Source organism: Tauraco erythrolophus, chromosome 6 (assembly GCF_009769465.1).
Source record: "Tauraco erythrolophus isolate bTauEry1 chromosome 6, bTauEry1.pri, whole genome shotgun sequence".
Lineage (NCBI taxonomy): Eukaryota > Metazoa > Chordata > Aves > Musophagiformes > Musophagidae > Tauraco > Tauraco erythrolophus.
Window position 1 is genome coordinate 15,635,470 of NC_141470.1, and position 15,603 is coordinate 15,651,072.

The window sequence follows — 15,603 nt, forward strand, 5'->3', positions numbered from 1 at the left end:
AGTCTCTAACTCAGAGACCCATGAAGGGTCTTAGTAGCCAAAAGGTATTATCTGGAAAGGAATCAAAATTCTGTTAACCAAAATATTTATATTAGCTGAAGAAGCCAAACTCTGCCAAGACGGAGCTGGCAGGCTTCCCTGGAGTTTTTCTGCCAGTGTGTAAAACACAGACAGCAGCCTTTCCTACCACATCCCTCTGTGCATGCCCAGGGCTAGTTAGTTTTTTAAGTACAGTGCCAACTATTTGTAAGGCCTCAAAAATCTGGAAACTTTAGAGCGCAGCAGCCGAATGAAGGATCTTGGGAACATCTCTCTTGACTCTTGGGCTGTGTACTTGAAGTAGTTCTGTGGATGCGCCAACACGTCAAACAATGCTTTTATCAGTTTCTTGTCCTAGAAAAAGGAAAGTAGATTTTACAATAATTCCACAGAGGATTTAGCGCCGGTATTACCAAAGCTTAATGACTGAATAATAAGAGATATCTTTCGCCCCAGGAGAAAAAGTCCTTGCTAATCTACAGGCTACAAGTAGCAGCACCAAATGCTTCTCCAAGAGATCAAATCCATGTCCCTCAGTTTGTTCCACTGATTCCTTCCAGCACAGCCTATGTAAGATCCAAGGGACTACCTTCACCATAGATTTCCCTAGCAGGTCTGATCCACCTTTAATCCCCCTAGGCAAAGGGTCTCCTATCCTGTTTCTCTGCACAATCAGGATGTGCTGACTTACCCTGAAGTAGCAGGTGTCTAGTGCACCACGGAACAGATCTGACGCAGAGCAGGAGGCAACCTCACTGGCACAAAGCAGTGTCATTTTCAATCAAAATCAACATGTGTACTGGAAGGAACATACCTTAAGTATTTCTTGATGATTTTCAGATGCATAAAGTCTTCCATCTCGAACAATGTCTTCTATTAGTTCTTGGTAATCCTCTACGGGGAATGCACAAGAGTAATCTGCAGATTCACTTCACTTACATACTCATTACCTCCCTTGGTTACACATGTAAGCCCTATACCCAAAAGAACCAGTGGTACTTGGCCCTCACATTAGCAGTCAGAAAATATTCCAAATGCTTTTCTGTAAAGAAACTACAAATACTGTTTACTATGAAAACAGTGTACTCTGCTGAGCTGCTCAGTATTAATCTATCAAAAGCAAAAGAAAACATAATGCATCTCGGATTGTAGTGCATACCATAATCAAGTAGCCTGCTTCAAACCAACTGCACTGCAGAAACTTATCTGTAAATACCCACAACCTGTTATTGACTTCTTTCTAAAATAAGAAGGTAAAAGAAGAGGTAAGAGGAAGCTTTCTTAAAAGGCAACCCCTCTGCTCAATCAAAACTTGAAATGCTTCAAAAGGAGAGGTCTCCCTTAAAAAAATTAATTATCCACTGTTGATGAAACTCCACAGACCACAGTGAGGATGACCCCTTCACAGTTAATCCAGTGTGAACAGAAACATGCCGTATCATTTTCACCTCACTTATGCTGAAGTGCAAAGCCTCAGCTCCAGTTTCACGCCTGATGACTCTGACAAGGAGAGGGTGAAACTCTTGCCCCTCAAGCTTCTCTTCAATATAGATATTTTGCTATCTGGTACTAGATTACAGATGGTAGCAGCAACATGATAAATCAGAGGCACTTGGGCTCTGCCCAGTTCCTAACTGGGGGCACTCCGCTGCCACCTGAAGCAACCCAGAACTGGGAAGGCACAAAAATGCATAAAACTCAGATTCTGTCTCCAAGCTCTCCATTTGCAGGTCGGAGCTCAGAATTCCAGCTCTTTGTTTAGATCCGTGAAAGACTGGAAATATGGTGGCACTTAAGACTGCAGTGCAATGTAGAATTCCTTAAACTAGCTTTAAATGAAAACAGCTACTGGAAATTGTCTCAGAGTGACACTGCTGTGAGTGCTGGGTTAACCCTGCTGCTTAGCAAGGTCAAGGAGCCCACAAGGAGTTCAGCATTGCTGCAGCTGCACTAGTCACATAGGCTCAGCTGCTCACATCCGCTTACCATCATACGTTACATAAGGAACTTGGAATCCTTTGGCACTGTTCCCTTCATTCGACTTGAACTGGATCCACAACTTCTTAGACCTAGAAGTGAAAGCTATAGGGCGTTCGTAGGTTTGACAGGTTTCATACGTGGTCACTGAGTTGGAAGAAGCTTTCAAAGAAAACAAACAATAGGCCGTTATCTGGCAGCGCTTCATACTAATCAACAATTAGAAAATAAGTTAAACTAACATGACAAGAAATGCTTGCTGGTCTTAAGAAAATTCCTTGAAATGTGGCAGACCATCAATGAGAGAATTCTTGGTCAAGGAATATTTTCCCTTTTCCCAAAAAACAGTCTACTGTTTGAAGTATGTGCCTATATTAGAAACCAAAGCTGTTTATTCACACATCAGGCACCTTTAGGGACTAGCAAGCATCTCCCCTTTCCTAACCCAGGACAGAACTGCTTAGCATGTCATGACTAGTTAGCTTGAAGCATCTACCCCTTCTTAACAATATTTCTCTCAGAGTTTACTGACACATCATAGCCTTGCACTCTTGTTTCACCTGAACCTATAGAGCAGCATTATCAAATAGGATTTCTCAATTTGTCATTTAAAGAAATTTCTACTCTTAAGTAGAGGCCAGCCAGACTACATTTAGTTATGTAAACAGCAATGCATGGGAGAAACCTGTGCTACACACTGAGATAGATACCATATGCCTCTAGATATTCCACACTTACAGCTCTTTCGCATCACCAGGTAGTCTCCACACTCATCTTCTATTGGTAGAAATATTTCTGGAACCACAATCAGAATACGGCGCTTTGGAGGAGGGTTAATATTCCAAGTGCACTCAGTGTTTGCAGGATAGTCCCCGGGATAGTTTGGTGATTCAATATATCCAGTGTAATCTCCCAGTTCACCTCCACACTGCCTATCTGGAAAAGCAATACAGTGTGCAAGACTAGGCAAAGTGAGGTCATCCTACAGCTCTCTCTGCAGTCACTGTTGGAAACAGCACCTCTTTGTAATTGCCTGTTTCAAGGGTTGTTATTAAGAAGTGGTTACTAGAGCTATTAAGTTTTGTGTGTCAATTTCCATTCCTTTTAATAGAAAGGAAAGAAATTAGGGCGCCAAGAACATAAACACTGTTTGCTATATCCTGGGAGAAATGATTTAATAGCAAAACCCAAAGAGACCCAGCACCAACTAGCAAGACACAATCGCCACTTACCTTAACAAGTATGACGAAATCAGTCTGCAGAAATGGTCTCTCATGGACCTCAGTAAGCCGTGTGGGATGAGATGCAGGCAGGCAGCAAAAGAGGAGCAACACCACTGCCTTCTCTCCAAGCTCCCTGGAGCAAAGCTAAATTTTGCCCTTAGGGCCACTCTGAATATTAATGGCCCAGTCTTTTTACTTGTAAGAGATCATCAAAACCATCTTGTTATACTTACTTTTGCACTGTGTTATATTTGTTGACCCATCAAAATCAGTAGTGGTGTTTCCAGGACATGAAATGCAGTAATTTTGTCCAAACTCAGGCTGGTATGTCCCAACTGTGCAGCGAATACACCGATGAGTTGTGGTATTATAAAAATGGCCAGGTGAACACTGAACTGGAGAGTAATTAAATACACAGCACAGTTAAAAAAGGGGCAGTAGCACATTAGAATGTGATTTTATGCATTTTTATAGGACCTAGTATAATTTCAATAATTGAAATGCCATATTCATAAACTATGAGAGTAATAAAGCAGAGTTAATTGAACAGATTTTAGTTTATCAGCTCATTTTGTGCAAGTTCAAAAGTCCCAAACACAACAATATAGAGCAGTTCTGTGTGGAAGCAGTAACAAAAGATATGAGGGAGTGAGAATAACCACCATGATTTTACAAGCAGGACATCAAGTAGAACAGTGTGTTACCAAATGGTCTAGCCACTGCCATTTGATTTGGAAGATGAACTCCACGTGGAAATACTAACTAAACCTTTCTTTCTTGCCAGTTTATGCCAAGCAGCCTGTGCACTGCTGCTGCATCCTTGTATATCCCTGTGATCAGCTCACCACAAGCAGAGGTGAAAGACTTTGGCCCTCTACAAGTGGCACATTGCATCAATATTAGTGACTAAACCAGTATATTGCCACCTTCTCTCATGATCACACACGGTCTTGAAACAACAGGCCATGACTCAGGGTACAGTCACCTCCACTAGATCTGCTACTTTATTTCATCTCATCATGCAAATCATCATGGTAGCTAGACACAAAAGCTATGGCCCTCACAGGACTTGCTGAGAGTACCTCCTGCATCACCAAAGAGAGATCCCATTCTGACATACAAACTTTTTCCTAAACATAACAGATTATATGGAAGTTTTAGACAGGAGATAGACAAACATAAGGGAAAAATCCTTTCTAGCAGACTTGCAACTTTTTTCCTAGTTCCCTGCATGCAGACAGGAAGATTTTCTTCTCTCATTGCAATCTGAGAATATAGGACCCCAAACACCTTTGCTTACATCTCTAATATGCTTCTTTTCATTTGATTTTGCTTAGCTATTCTGCATCTATGCCCATCATCATCTGTAACTGAAACCTGTCAGAAAGCAGTCCAGAGCATCAACCATATATTATCTTTGATCTTAACTCCACCACAATCCTGTCTCTTTTTCTTTGTCTTTTTTTTTTTTTTTTTTTTGTGGGACTAAAAAAAAAATAAAAATAAAACCTCTTCCTATTCCTTTTACCTCATTTGGCAAGTTTACCTCTCTCAGCTCAACATCAAAATAATTTACTACCTTGCCTTTCAAATGTAGTTTTCTGTGCTGCACAGTGCCTTTTTTCTGTACATTTTAAGCTCTGCTTACTCCTAAAAACCTCAAGTCTTGTTCAACTCTGTAAGCTAGCTCAGCCTGGAGTCCTTCCCTGTGTGCTCCACCTCCCAATCCAAACGCTTCAGATAAAAGTTCCAAATAGTTCTTGCATGTGTGATTCCATGTCTCATGTGGCCTCTTCCACATGCAAATCCCTGAGCTCTTCATTCCAGTTAATACAAAAAATTCCTTTAATCTCCACTCTAATTTGAAAACTGAACCTCATTTACAGACCTGTTTTTGTTTATGTTAAACAAACATGAAATTAACTCCTCTTATCTTGATCCAAAGTTTTTAACATGTTTTTTTAGTGCTTCAACTTTGCAAAATTAAGTTTGAAACAACAGCATTTGTGGATTCAGTGATTCTTCACTGAAGAAATCTATTAGCTATCACATTATTAACCATAATATTAATTCTTCAATCATACTGTAAAATTCTTCTATTATGTTGCCAATTCTCAATAATAAACATATCTTAACTGACACAAGAGATATCTCTTAATCCAAAACACTAACAAATATGTGCATCAGGACCTTATTTCTATTTCTTATTTCTACTCTACACAGTAGATCTTTTATTAACACTTTTTCTTCAGGAGATTTTGACATGTCATGTTCTTTGACCCGTGCTTTAAGACACTGAGCAAACCGTTATACTGACTAACGTTTCATCTCTCTCCATGTACACATATTTTTATCAGCGTTTTCAAAGACAACTTCATAGCTGTCTTTCAGCTTTTACATTTTAGATAACTAAGATGCTAACGAAATTCTTTCACTTTTGAAGATACGATGCCCCCCTGATTTTCACTTCTGTGAGGAAAATCTTGAGAGCTGATTGTATATCAGCTCCACTGTGATCGAATTTAGAGGGCTGTCTGAGGTACCGCAGGGTTAAGTTGAATGGTAACTTTTGAGGTACATCCCAAGGCATCCAAGACAGTTTTGAATTACAAACATGAAGAAACCATTTTCTTTCTTATTGTCTAGGACTGCATTTCCCTCCTTCCCATTTTCATGTTGCTGCTGTGCTCAAACCCAAAATGTCAATAAGGCATACTGATCTTTGATCTTCAGACTTTTTTCTCCCTGCTGTTCCTTTCCATGACTCTTCACAGATCAACGACTTCACTGACCACCTTCCATGTATCTCTCAACTCCTTCTCAAGTCTTGTATAAAAATCAATTATAAAAAGAATTGAGGCTTTATTCAATTTCCTTGCAGCCAGGCCAGGCCAGCCAACTATGAGACCCCTGGAAGGAGAGATCCTTGAAAGGAAAATGACTTTCCTGAATGCCCCACTTGCAGCAGCAGCAGTTACTTTTGCCTTGGAGCAATGCAGTTCATCAAATAAATCTTGACCTTACCTTTGGTCTCACAGTCCTGAAACAAGGATGCACTGCCATGCCTTGTTGTCAGTCCTCCTCCGCAGGGAAAGCAGGATACTCTCCCAGCTTCAGGCTGGTATGTTCCAATGGGACATGGCAGACAGGGTTTGAAGCCATCAGGAGAATATTCACCTGGTGAGCACTGATCTAGAAGAGGAAGAACACACTTGCTTTGACCTGTACATTCTAGGTGAAGGTATGTTAGTGAGCCTGCACAGGACCTGAAATCCCACGGTGAAACCGCTGTCCTCTTTACTTGGGAAGCGGGAGCCAGGGTTTCAGAACCAAATGCTAGTAACAGAGCTTGACACATGCAATGTACCCTGTAAAACTGAAACAGACACCGATAAGCTCTGGTGCCAGTGAGCTCTTCTGTGAGCTGGAATGGATTTCACACTATGTGGCAAGGCTACACTGGACACTAGGCTGTCCAGTACTCTGTGTTAATCTGTACAGTGCAATTATGTAGTGATTATCTCCTCTTTCTAGCTAAAGAACTCTTGGATTCCTCCCAAATGAAATAATTTAGTATTGAACCTAAGATGCCAAAAACGTACTTCCAGATTTCTGCAGGTATTTTAATCTTAATATTATTGAATATTCAAACTTCATAACCATTGGTGTTACTGAATTGTGTCAAAACCTCAAGCACAGCAAGTAATTGTGCAAATTCACTAAACTAAATGTTATGCATGCCTCAGGGACTTTTAAAGCAGAAATATTCTTGCCATTCCTCTGATTCTGAATCTTGGATAATGATTATCTGTGCAGTGGATTGCTGTGTTCTGTATGGTGCATAGATAGCACTAACTCAATCCAGCTGATTTTACTTAAATATACACCTCAATATTATCTAATAAGCCCAGCAATATTTATGGGTATCTTTGAAACATCCTGGTTTCCAAACTTTTCACAAAAGAACTAGCTTCGGTGCCAGTATTTAATAATTAGCCTGCTCTGGAAAGGCACAAAACACTGTTGCAGTTGTTCAGCTGTGCTGAAAAATTCTGCCCTTTTAAAGATCTGTTACGATAATAAACTGTTAGTTTTAGTTTATAGCTCCAATAAATCACTCAGTGAATACCTGTTTTGTTAGGAAGTTAAATTGGCCTTGGCGTCATTTCAGGGTATATGACTAACAACAAGCAGGGCATTAACTACTGGTCATGATCAACGATGAAGAATTTGGCTTATGGCTGATACACTGAGTGGAATAGTAAGTGTTCCTCCTTAGCTTAAAAATAAAATACAGCAGGTTAAGAAATGCTCAGTAGCTAGCAATGAAAGCTAGTGAGAAAGTCTTAGCTCTTGCTTCTAACTTTTTCCACCACGCATCACTTCCGCTCTCATGAGGACACACATTCATTTGCTCTCATACTTTTCAAGCCTTTCTTCATTTTATAAACATTCCCACAGAACACTTATCTCCATACTCTTTGTGCAACTCAACAAACATGAATGAATTAAGGCTTTCATTGCAGCACTCCTAGTAAGGTAAGGAAAGAGCACTACCTACAATTCCGAGACAAGGAAAGACAATCAAGGCTAGTAAAGGTGATTCTGAGAAGTGGGCTACTAATTTCAGAAACCCAGAAGCAATGGGAAGATCAGTGCAAACCTCCTTCCCTCAAAAAACTCTGTGGCTCTGAGAAATCAATGCTCTGAGTGGCCTCACTAGAGACTATCTGCTCGCTGCTGTCTCTCCTTAATTTTTCCTTCACTTTAATCACACATCAAGTTTGGGGTGGTTTAGTTTTTTTGCATTGTGGATGCGCGTGTGTGTGTTTTGTTTCTGTTTTGAACAGAATGCTACTTTACATTGACACATACAAAACCATACAAACTCAGCCTTAAAATTGTACTTCGGGTTTCCTGAACTTGCTCGGAGTCCAGCATAACAGTACGTCCACGAACAGAGCTCAAAGGAAACCTGTCCCAGGCAGGAATCGAATCCATCATTTATGTGGAAATGTTACATTTGAGAATTTATCCCATCAGATCTCTCTTGACAACTTTATCATCTGCACCTTACTTGCCTTGAAACGGCATGTCGTAAAATTGTAGTGCTCCCTGTGGAATAAAACTGAGTTTATTTATATCTTCCAGGTTTATTTAGCAAAGTGCCTGATTTTTGAAAATTTGCATAGAGGAACTTAAAAAGATCTCCTCAGACATCACTGAGATCCTTGACATCGGGCATTCTTAGATGCATTGCATGACTGAATTCTGAGAGCAAGAAAAAGATGGGACAGAAGCATCAGATGATCTGTTTCTGTGCCTTAGCCCCACATTGAGACACACTGTGAGCTCCAGCTAATTTTTGGTTTCCAGGATTCTGAGGCCTGGGGCAAGAGTCACAAGTTATCTGTCCTCCTTCACCCTGTTAAGCTTTATTAGGACATAAACCACAACTTTCTCATTCCTCATCATAATACGTTCCCACATATCAACTAATTAGCAACAAGAAAGAAATATCAGGCCACTAACAATTTTTGTCTGTGAGTTCAAAGCCAAATTAGGTAGGTGGTCAGCAGCTAGACTACTAAATGAAGTGCAAGGTGATATAAAGCCTACGTTTACACAAGTACTGGAGCCGATAAACTGTCAGGACTTCTGCAATTTGGCAGTTCCTGTGTACGGAAAGAAGGCTGACTTTTTTTATTGAGTATCCTCAGCAAGCTTGACAATGACACCAAGCTGTGTGGTGTGATCGACACGCTGGAGAGAAGGGATGCCATCCAGAGGGACCTTGACAGGCTGGAGAGGTGGGCCTGTGAGAACCTCATGAAGTTCAACGAGGCCAAGTGCAAGGTCCTACACATGGGCTGGGGCAATCCCAAGCACAAGTACAGGCTGGGTAGAGAATGGATTGAGAGCAGCCTGGAGGAGAAGGTGTTGTGGGTTAGGCTGCTCCGGCAACCAAACCGCCCCCCCGTACAGTCGTTGACTCACCCTCCCCCAGTCCCAGGGATGAGGGAGAGAATTAAAGGATAAATGGGATACCTGTGGGTTGAGATAAGAACAATTTAATATAGATGATTTAATACACAGTGTAGATGCTCACCACCCCCTCATATGCAAAGCCCGTCTCGTCCCGAAGCTGCAATCCCGGACGAACGTGAGGCCCCAAAATAGAGAGGGGGAGAGAGAGAGAGAGATAGTACTCCGAGAGTGGGAGTACTGGAAGAGAGAGGGGGAAAAAAGGCAATAGAGCAAAAGCGCAGCAAGCGAAAAAGAGCAGAAGCGGCGAAAGAGCCAAAGCGCAAAAGCCCTTCTGTCCGGCTGACCCTCACCTTTATACTGGGCATGATGCTGCATGATATGGAATACTAATTGGCCAGTTTGGCCCTCAATCTTAAGTTCCACCACAAATCACAAGGGGAATCGTGGCCCCCTTGTCCCGACTATGCGTCCCCCTTATCCCGCCGTGCTTCTGCACTCCGGCACACTGAAAAGTCCTTGGAGTCTCACGTCCAACCACAAACATCACCTTGCTATCAGCATTCTTCTCAGAGTGAGCCTCTGAGTAAAACCAAAACACGGAGCTCTTCTAGCTGCTAAAAAGAAAAGCTAACTGTCCCAGCTAAAAACAGGACAGAAGGACTTGGGGGTGTTGGTTGATGAGAAGCTCAACGCTTGCAGCCCAGAGAGCCAACCGCATCCTGGGCTGCATCCAAAGAAGTGTGGCCAGCAGGTCCAGGGAGGTGATTCTGCCCCTCTACTCTGCTGTCATGACACTCCACTTGCAGTACCGCATTCAGCTCTGGAACCTCCAGCATAAAAAGGACATGGAGCTCTTGCAGCAGGTCCAGAGGAGGGCTGCAAAGATGATACAAGGGCTGGAACACCTCTCCTATGAAGACTGGCTGAGAGAGTTGGGGCTGTTCAGCCTGGAGAAGAGAAGGTTCTGAGGAGACCTTCTAGCAGCTTTCCAGTATCTAAAGGGGGCCTACAGGAAAGCTGGAGAGGGACTTTTTACAAGGGCCTGTAGTGATAGGACAAGGGGCAATGGATTTAAACTGAAAGAGGGGAGATTTAGATTAGATGTAAGGAAGAAATTTTTTACAACAAGGCTGGTGAAACACTGGAACAGGTTGCTCAGTGAAGCTGTGGATGCCCCATCCCTGGAAGTGTTCAAGGCCAGGTTGGATGAGGCTTTGAGCAACCTGATCTAGTGGAAGGTGTCCCTGTCCATGGCAGGGTGAGTGGAACTAGATGATCTTTAAGGACCCTTCCAACCCAGCCATTCTATTATTTTATAATTTTGTTTCAACTTTGCTCAGTGTTAATCTGAGGTCTATTAAGCTGCACTGGAGCTACACTCCCACTGCTTCAGGCCCCACGTCTCTCCTGTCTTCCACTTGCACTGACTGCCTCAGGGATGCACTGTGGCAGGTCAGCAGGATGGTGGGCTACGCCTGTGACAGTGCCCACAGAAGAAACACAGGGCTGAGACAGTGAAAGGCAGGAACTGTGTAAAATCAACCTGGGCCAAAACAAAATCTTCCATTTGGGCTGAACCAATCAAGTCAAGTATTCATTCTGATTCTTCTAAAAGGTGGCAACGACGAAAGAAAACTGTAAAAAAAAGTCCAACTAGCTACCACCACTGTAACAGGGTGTGCAAAATCAGCTGAAAAAAGCTGTGTGCAGTGTGGTGGTTGCAGTTGTGAACTAGCTTGGAGAGAGAAAAGGATCAAGGAGGAGGGCAGAGGACAGGCTGATCCAACATGAAAAGAAAGCCATGTAACAACTACTCAACTCTTTCAGTACAAACTACTGCTTAAAAATAAAAATCTCTGTTTGGGCAACAGCATCTTGTTGGAGACAAACCAGGCTGACAGAGGAGTCCAGCTGGACGAGCAATGGGCTTGTTCTGTGTGCCCATGGGGTTTGGGTTCACAGGACCACTCCACCCCAGCTGGCCACCCTCTGCTCAGAAATCTCTTCACATCGTTATCAGAGCCCCAGCATGTGAAGTGGCCTTCCAAGATAGGACGGGCGAGGGGAACACTGGCTACTTTTACATGGGAGGTCACTGGTTTATGAAGCAGCATATGTGGTGTTGCCTCCTGGCACTGGAGAGACCAGGTCCAGATGGACAGGCTTGTAAGGGCACTCCACACATATTCATATCTGATGTTACTACATGCAATAATGAGCCTTATCCTCAAGGACGTTAAGCACCCACATTCAATTTGAAATCAACAAGACTTGGAAAAAACAAGTAACCCTGGATTAAGTTTATAAAGTATGTAAAATACAGAGATTGGGAAAATTTAAGTTTTAAATATTGCATTGCCTAGAAAAACGCATAACTCTATCTTTCCCCCACCATGACTTCTGAGATGCACCAAACACTTCAAGCATTGATACATCCTATGTGCGGATGAGAAAAGAGGTTAATGCATCCAGGTACAGATTTAGCTATTTACAGTCTAATGAATACTCATTATTCAAGGCAAATATTAAAATTACTCCAAGTGATGCCCAAGCTTTAATGCCCCAAGTTCTTAAATGTATCAGTTTCTTCATATGACTACATCAAACCAAGCTTTTCAAAGTGGTACAAATGTCCAGACAATTTGATCCACAAACATCCCCTGTAAACTGCTCCCAGTTCCTCCCCATCTTCCACCTAGAAATGTCCCAAACATAGGCCACTCATCTAACCTCAACGGAGCACAGAGCAGGGGTAATGAGGAAAGCCTGTTTAGAAGTTCACAGCGCCCACCAGGGCCCAATTTAGCATAACAACAGACTTAGTGTTAGGTTCAATTATAGTAACATTAATTATAGGGACATTATGTCAATAGAGAAATCATCACATGGAAATCCATAGGACTGTGCATGAAATTAGGATGACACAAAGAACCCTCTCTAAAAAAACCCCACAAAACCAACAAAAACCAGCAACAAAAAACACCAAGAAACATCTCAGAGTTTGAACTTTTCCTGTCATTTTTTTAAATGAAACAGAAAAAGTTTGTGAGCTTCATTTCACAACACTGAAAATTGCTTGGTCCCACCTGACACATGGGAAATACCCAGCTGAAACAAGATCTGAAGATTTGCAAATAATGACATTAAATCAGAATTCCACTGGCTGTCTTTGCTCTTTTTTCAGAAACCTGATTGTTTTTCTCCAAATGAACAAAAGAACCAATTGCCTCTAGTAGACTTCATTTCTGCAGCCACTGTCTTTGTTTGTCTTCAATACCCATTAAAAATCTGGTCTTGAGTCTCATGCAGCTGTTTTAAAGAAAAAAAAAAAAGTGAAAGCTTTTCTGATGCAAAAATTAGAAGAAAAGGGGGAGGGGGGAAGAGAGGGGCCCACAGGGAACCAGGATTAACAGTTACAAAGACATTTAAAGGCTCTTCACCTCTTTTCAACACGTTTGCCTTTGAGCATTTGCTCCTATAGACAAATGCTGTACTATTTCAGTGGCTGAGAAGGTGAACCTTATAAAGGAGGTCATGATCCACCAATTCACCATTTTCTTAAGAATGATGCCTTGACTTTATAAGGAAAATCACCAACAACAGATGCAAATTGATTCTAGAGCGGCATCCTTTAAGCTATTGTGGTTTTTAAGTCACATGAGATGGCTACGCATCCTAAGGATTTATGTCTTAAATCTGATTGCCAGAGCAAGCAGTTTAGCAGAAAAATAGCACCCTTTCTCCCATTTGATAATTCATTTCTTCTTGTCAGATTTTTATAAAATTCTAAACAAACCAAAAAAGCAACATACAGTTCTCTGTTGTGTAACACAACTATTAGTTATGACAACTGCAAAGGCAGGCAGCACTTCGCTTTTCTCTTTAAATATCTCTCTCTTAATTTTATAACGCCAGTGTCATACCACATCTAAACTTTAAGATGTGGTTCATAATTTTGTATGAAATGGTAATAATTTATTAGTGTCCTCTAAACTAAGGGGACAAAACTGCTGAATGCTGAGCAATGAAATGCATCAACACCTCCCACACAAGCTCAAGCAGCTCAGCATTTACATCACAGCAGTGTCTATACCAGTGCTGCTCATGCTTGCTGTTCTCTGAAGTGACAGCTCTTTGGATGAATCCACTTGTGACTACCATGCAGCAAGGGCATGCTCACATGTCCTTTTACGCAGCAATTTCAGAGAATTATAATTTTCATTGCCTCCTTCCATCTCTTAAAGCATTCATGCATCTAACATAAAAAATACCAAATGGAACAGGCAAGGTTTCAATTCCAGGGGATGTGATCACGGTATGACAGAGTTTTAAGCAATGGAAAAGAAGATAAATTGGTTGTTGTTTCTCCCTCAGTGGAAAGTGCCTGAGGGCAAAAGGGTCCCAACAGATGTCAACATCTTCTATTTCAACACAGAGGTTTCTGGTAAATCAGTTTCTGATAAGGAATTGCTAGTATTTAAACTGTTGGTCTTCAGCTGTTAAGTCTACCTAAAGTTTAGCTCATATTGGAGAATGAATACTTGTAGCCAGGTTAGTGAATGAAATTGCATTCTCCCCAAGACAAATCTCTCAAAGAGACATGTAGCATTTTCAGCATCCTCAGATGGTTCATCCAGTCTTCAAGTGCTGTCATTCAAATATGTATGATTTTACCGTAAGATTTACCTCAGTGTGGAAAGATCATACTCCTTCTATAAGAATCCAGTTCTCTGGGAAGGCTGATGAAGGTTCCATTTTGCTGTATGCGTTTCATGTGATATACATTAGTAGAGACCTACTGCTGGTTGATCCTTGGAAGCCATTCACAGAACTTCATGGAATTAATCAACATGAGCCAATGCTAAATATGCTCACTTGTTGATACAGAGCTTGCACAAAATAAGGTCGACAGATGCAACACTTGAACCTCTAAAGCATCAGAAAATCCTGAACGGAACTGTATGTTCAACAGCAAACTTGAAATAAAAATACACTACCCCTCGGAATCAGCAGTGAATTCCCTTTTACCATCAACAGCTGTTTAAAGAACAGCAGACACACACATGCAACCATTCAGCATATTAAGAATGATGAGATGCCTTGGAAATCACATCTAACCTGTTCCTGGTGCCTTTCTAGAGCTTTTATTCTGTGCTGTGCCCACTCTGGACAGTAGGAGTTAAGACAGGAAAATCAGGAAAAGTACTACCTCACCAAAAGTGAGAAATCAAATGAAGTTTAGTCACTGCTGCAACTGCAGGCCAGTTACCCAAGACAAAAGCTGTCAGAGCAGGAGCTGGACTTTCCCTCTTACGCTGCTCAGATACAGCTAATGTTTCAGACAGTGCTGTGCCAGGAGAAGCCTACTATAGGAAAAGGATCAGGACAAGACCAAATCAATAAAACTGCATCTAACCTAGCTTAAAAAATGTATTTGAAAACAATGGACTGAAACCTGCACTTCACTCCCTAGCTGCACCACAAAGACTTGTCCCTAGGCTTACTTTGTTCCCTCACTGCTTCCTGCTCGTCTGGTCACGCTGAGCAAAATCCCTTTGCCAAAGTTCTCTGCCTGCCCAGAGACCACATCCAGCAACTGCACTGAGTCCATCTGCTGAGCTGTTATCTCTTGCTATGGAGTCACTTTCTCCCCAAAATCACTCGCATGTCTAGATAAGCAGTGCCCCAATTCTGTCCAGAAGTTCTCAGCAGCTCCAAAGAACAATCAGATACACAAAACAAAATATCCTGATTCTCTCATACACATCCCCGAGCTAGCTTCTTCCTCTTGCACACTGTTCCCACTCCATTCTCTTCTCCACAGTCTGTTTCTCAGCTCCTTCTGACTGGCAGTCAAAGCAGCAGCAGCAGCCCAGTGCTGCCTTTACCATATACACTGGGACAATCAGCTTTTTCTAAGGAAATGAGGCGTACGTAACAACACTGCCTCTCTGTGTACTTTTATGTCCCCTCAGCAACTAGTGAACTTTCTGTCCAACTTCCAGCAATCTGACAAAGGACGCAGAAAGGTTTCAAAGATACTAAGTTTCTCTACATTTGAGATAAATAAGTGGGGAATATGCAAGTGGAGGAGAGTGAGTTTCTTAGCATCCATGCAAGTAAAAGGGTGTGGTACATGTTCCGTCTCCTGTTTGATCACAGCAGGTCTACACAATGATATGGTCTGAATAGTTCAGCTGAAGAAAGGAAGATTCGTTTAGTGATTGCACCTTTTTAGGCACAATCAAATCCAACCATAAGGCATGAGATCCACAGGGAATCATCTTTTATTAGTTCCACTGCTCACAGCAGGATCTGTTAAAATGTCCAGAGCAAACCGTGGCACCAATTCAGCAATGGCAGAGGCTTGACTTTT

The 15,603-nt window shown here is 41.9% G+C and overlaps 1 protein-coding gene across 1 annotated transcript in view; it reads right to left on the minus strand.

The window, feature by feature from the left end:
* Positions 1–240: 240 nt before the first annotated feature.
* SCUBE2 (signal peptide, CUB domain and EGF like domain containing 2) overlaps positions 241–15,603 on the minus strand; it is a 42,055-nt gene continuing 26,692 nt past the window's right edge. The window contains exons 17-22 of the mRNA XM_086613070.1: positions 6,264–6,431; positions 3,473–3,634; positions 2,755–2,952; positions 2,026–2,178; positions 854–933; positions 241–393 (exon numbers count right to left, since the gene is read on the minus strand). Coding sequence (XP_086469196.1) covers positions 241–393; positions 854–933; positions 2,026–2,178; positions 2,755–2,952; positions 3,473–3,634; positions 6,264–6,431 — 914 coding nt within the window. The remainder of the gene's footprint in view (positions 394–853; positions 934–2,025; positions 2,179–2,754; positions 2,953–3,472; positions 3,635–6,263; positions 6,432–15,603) is intronic.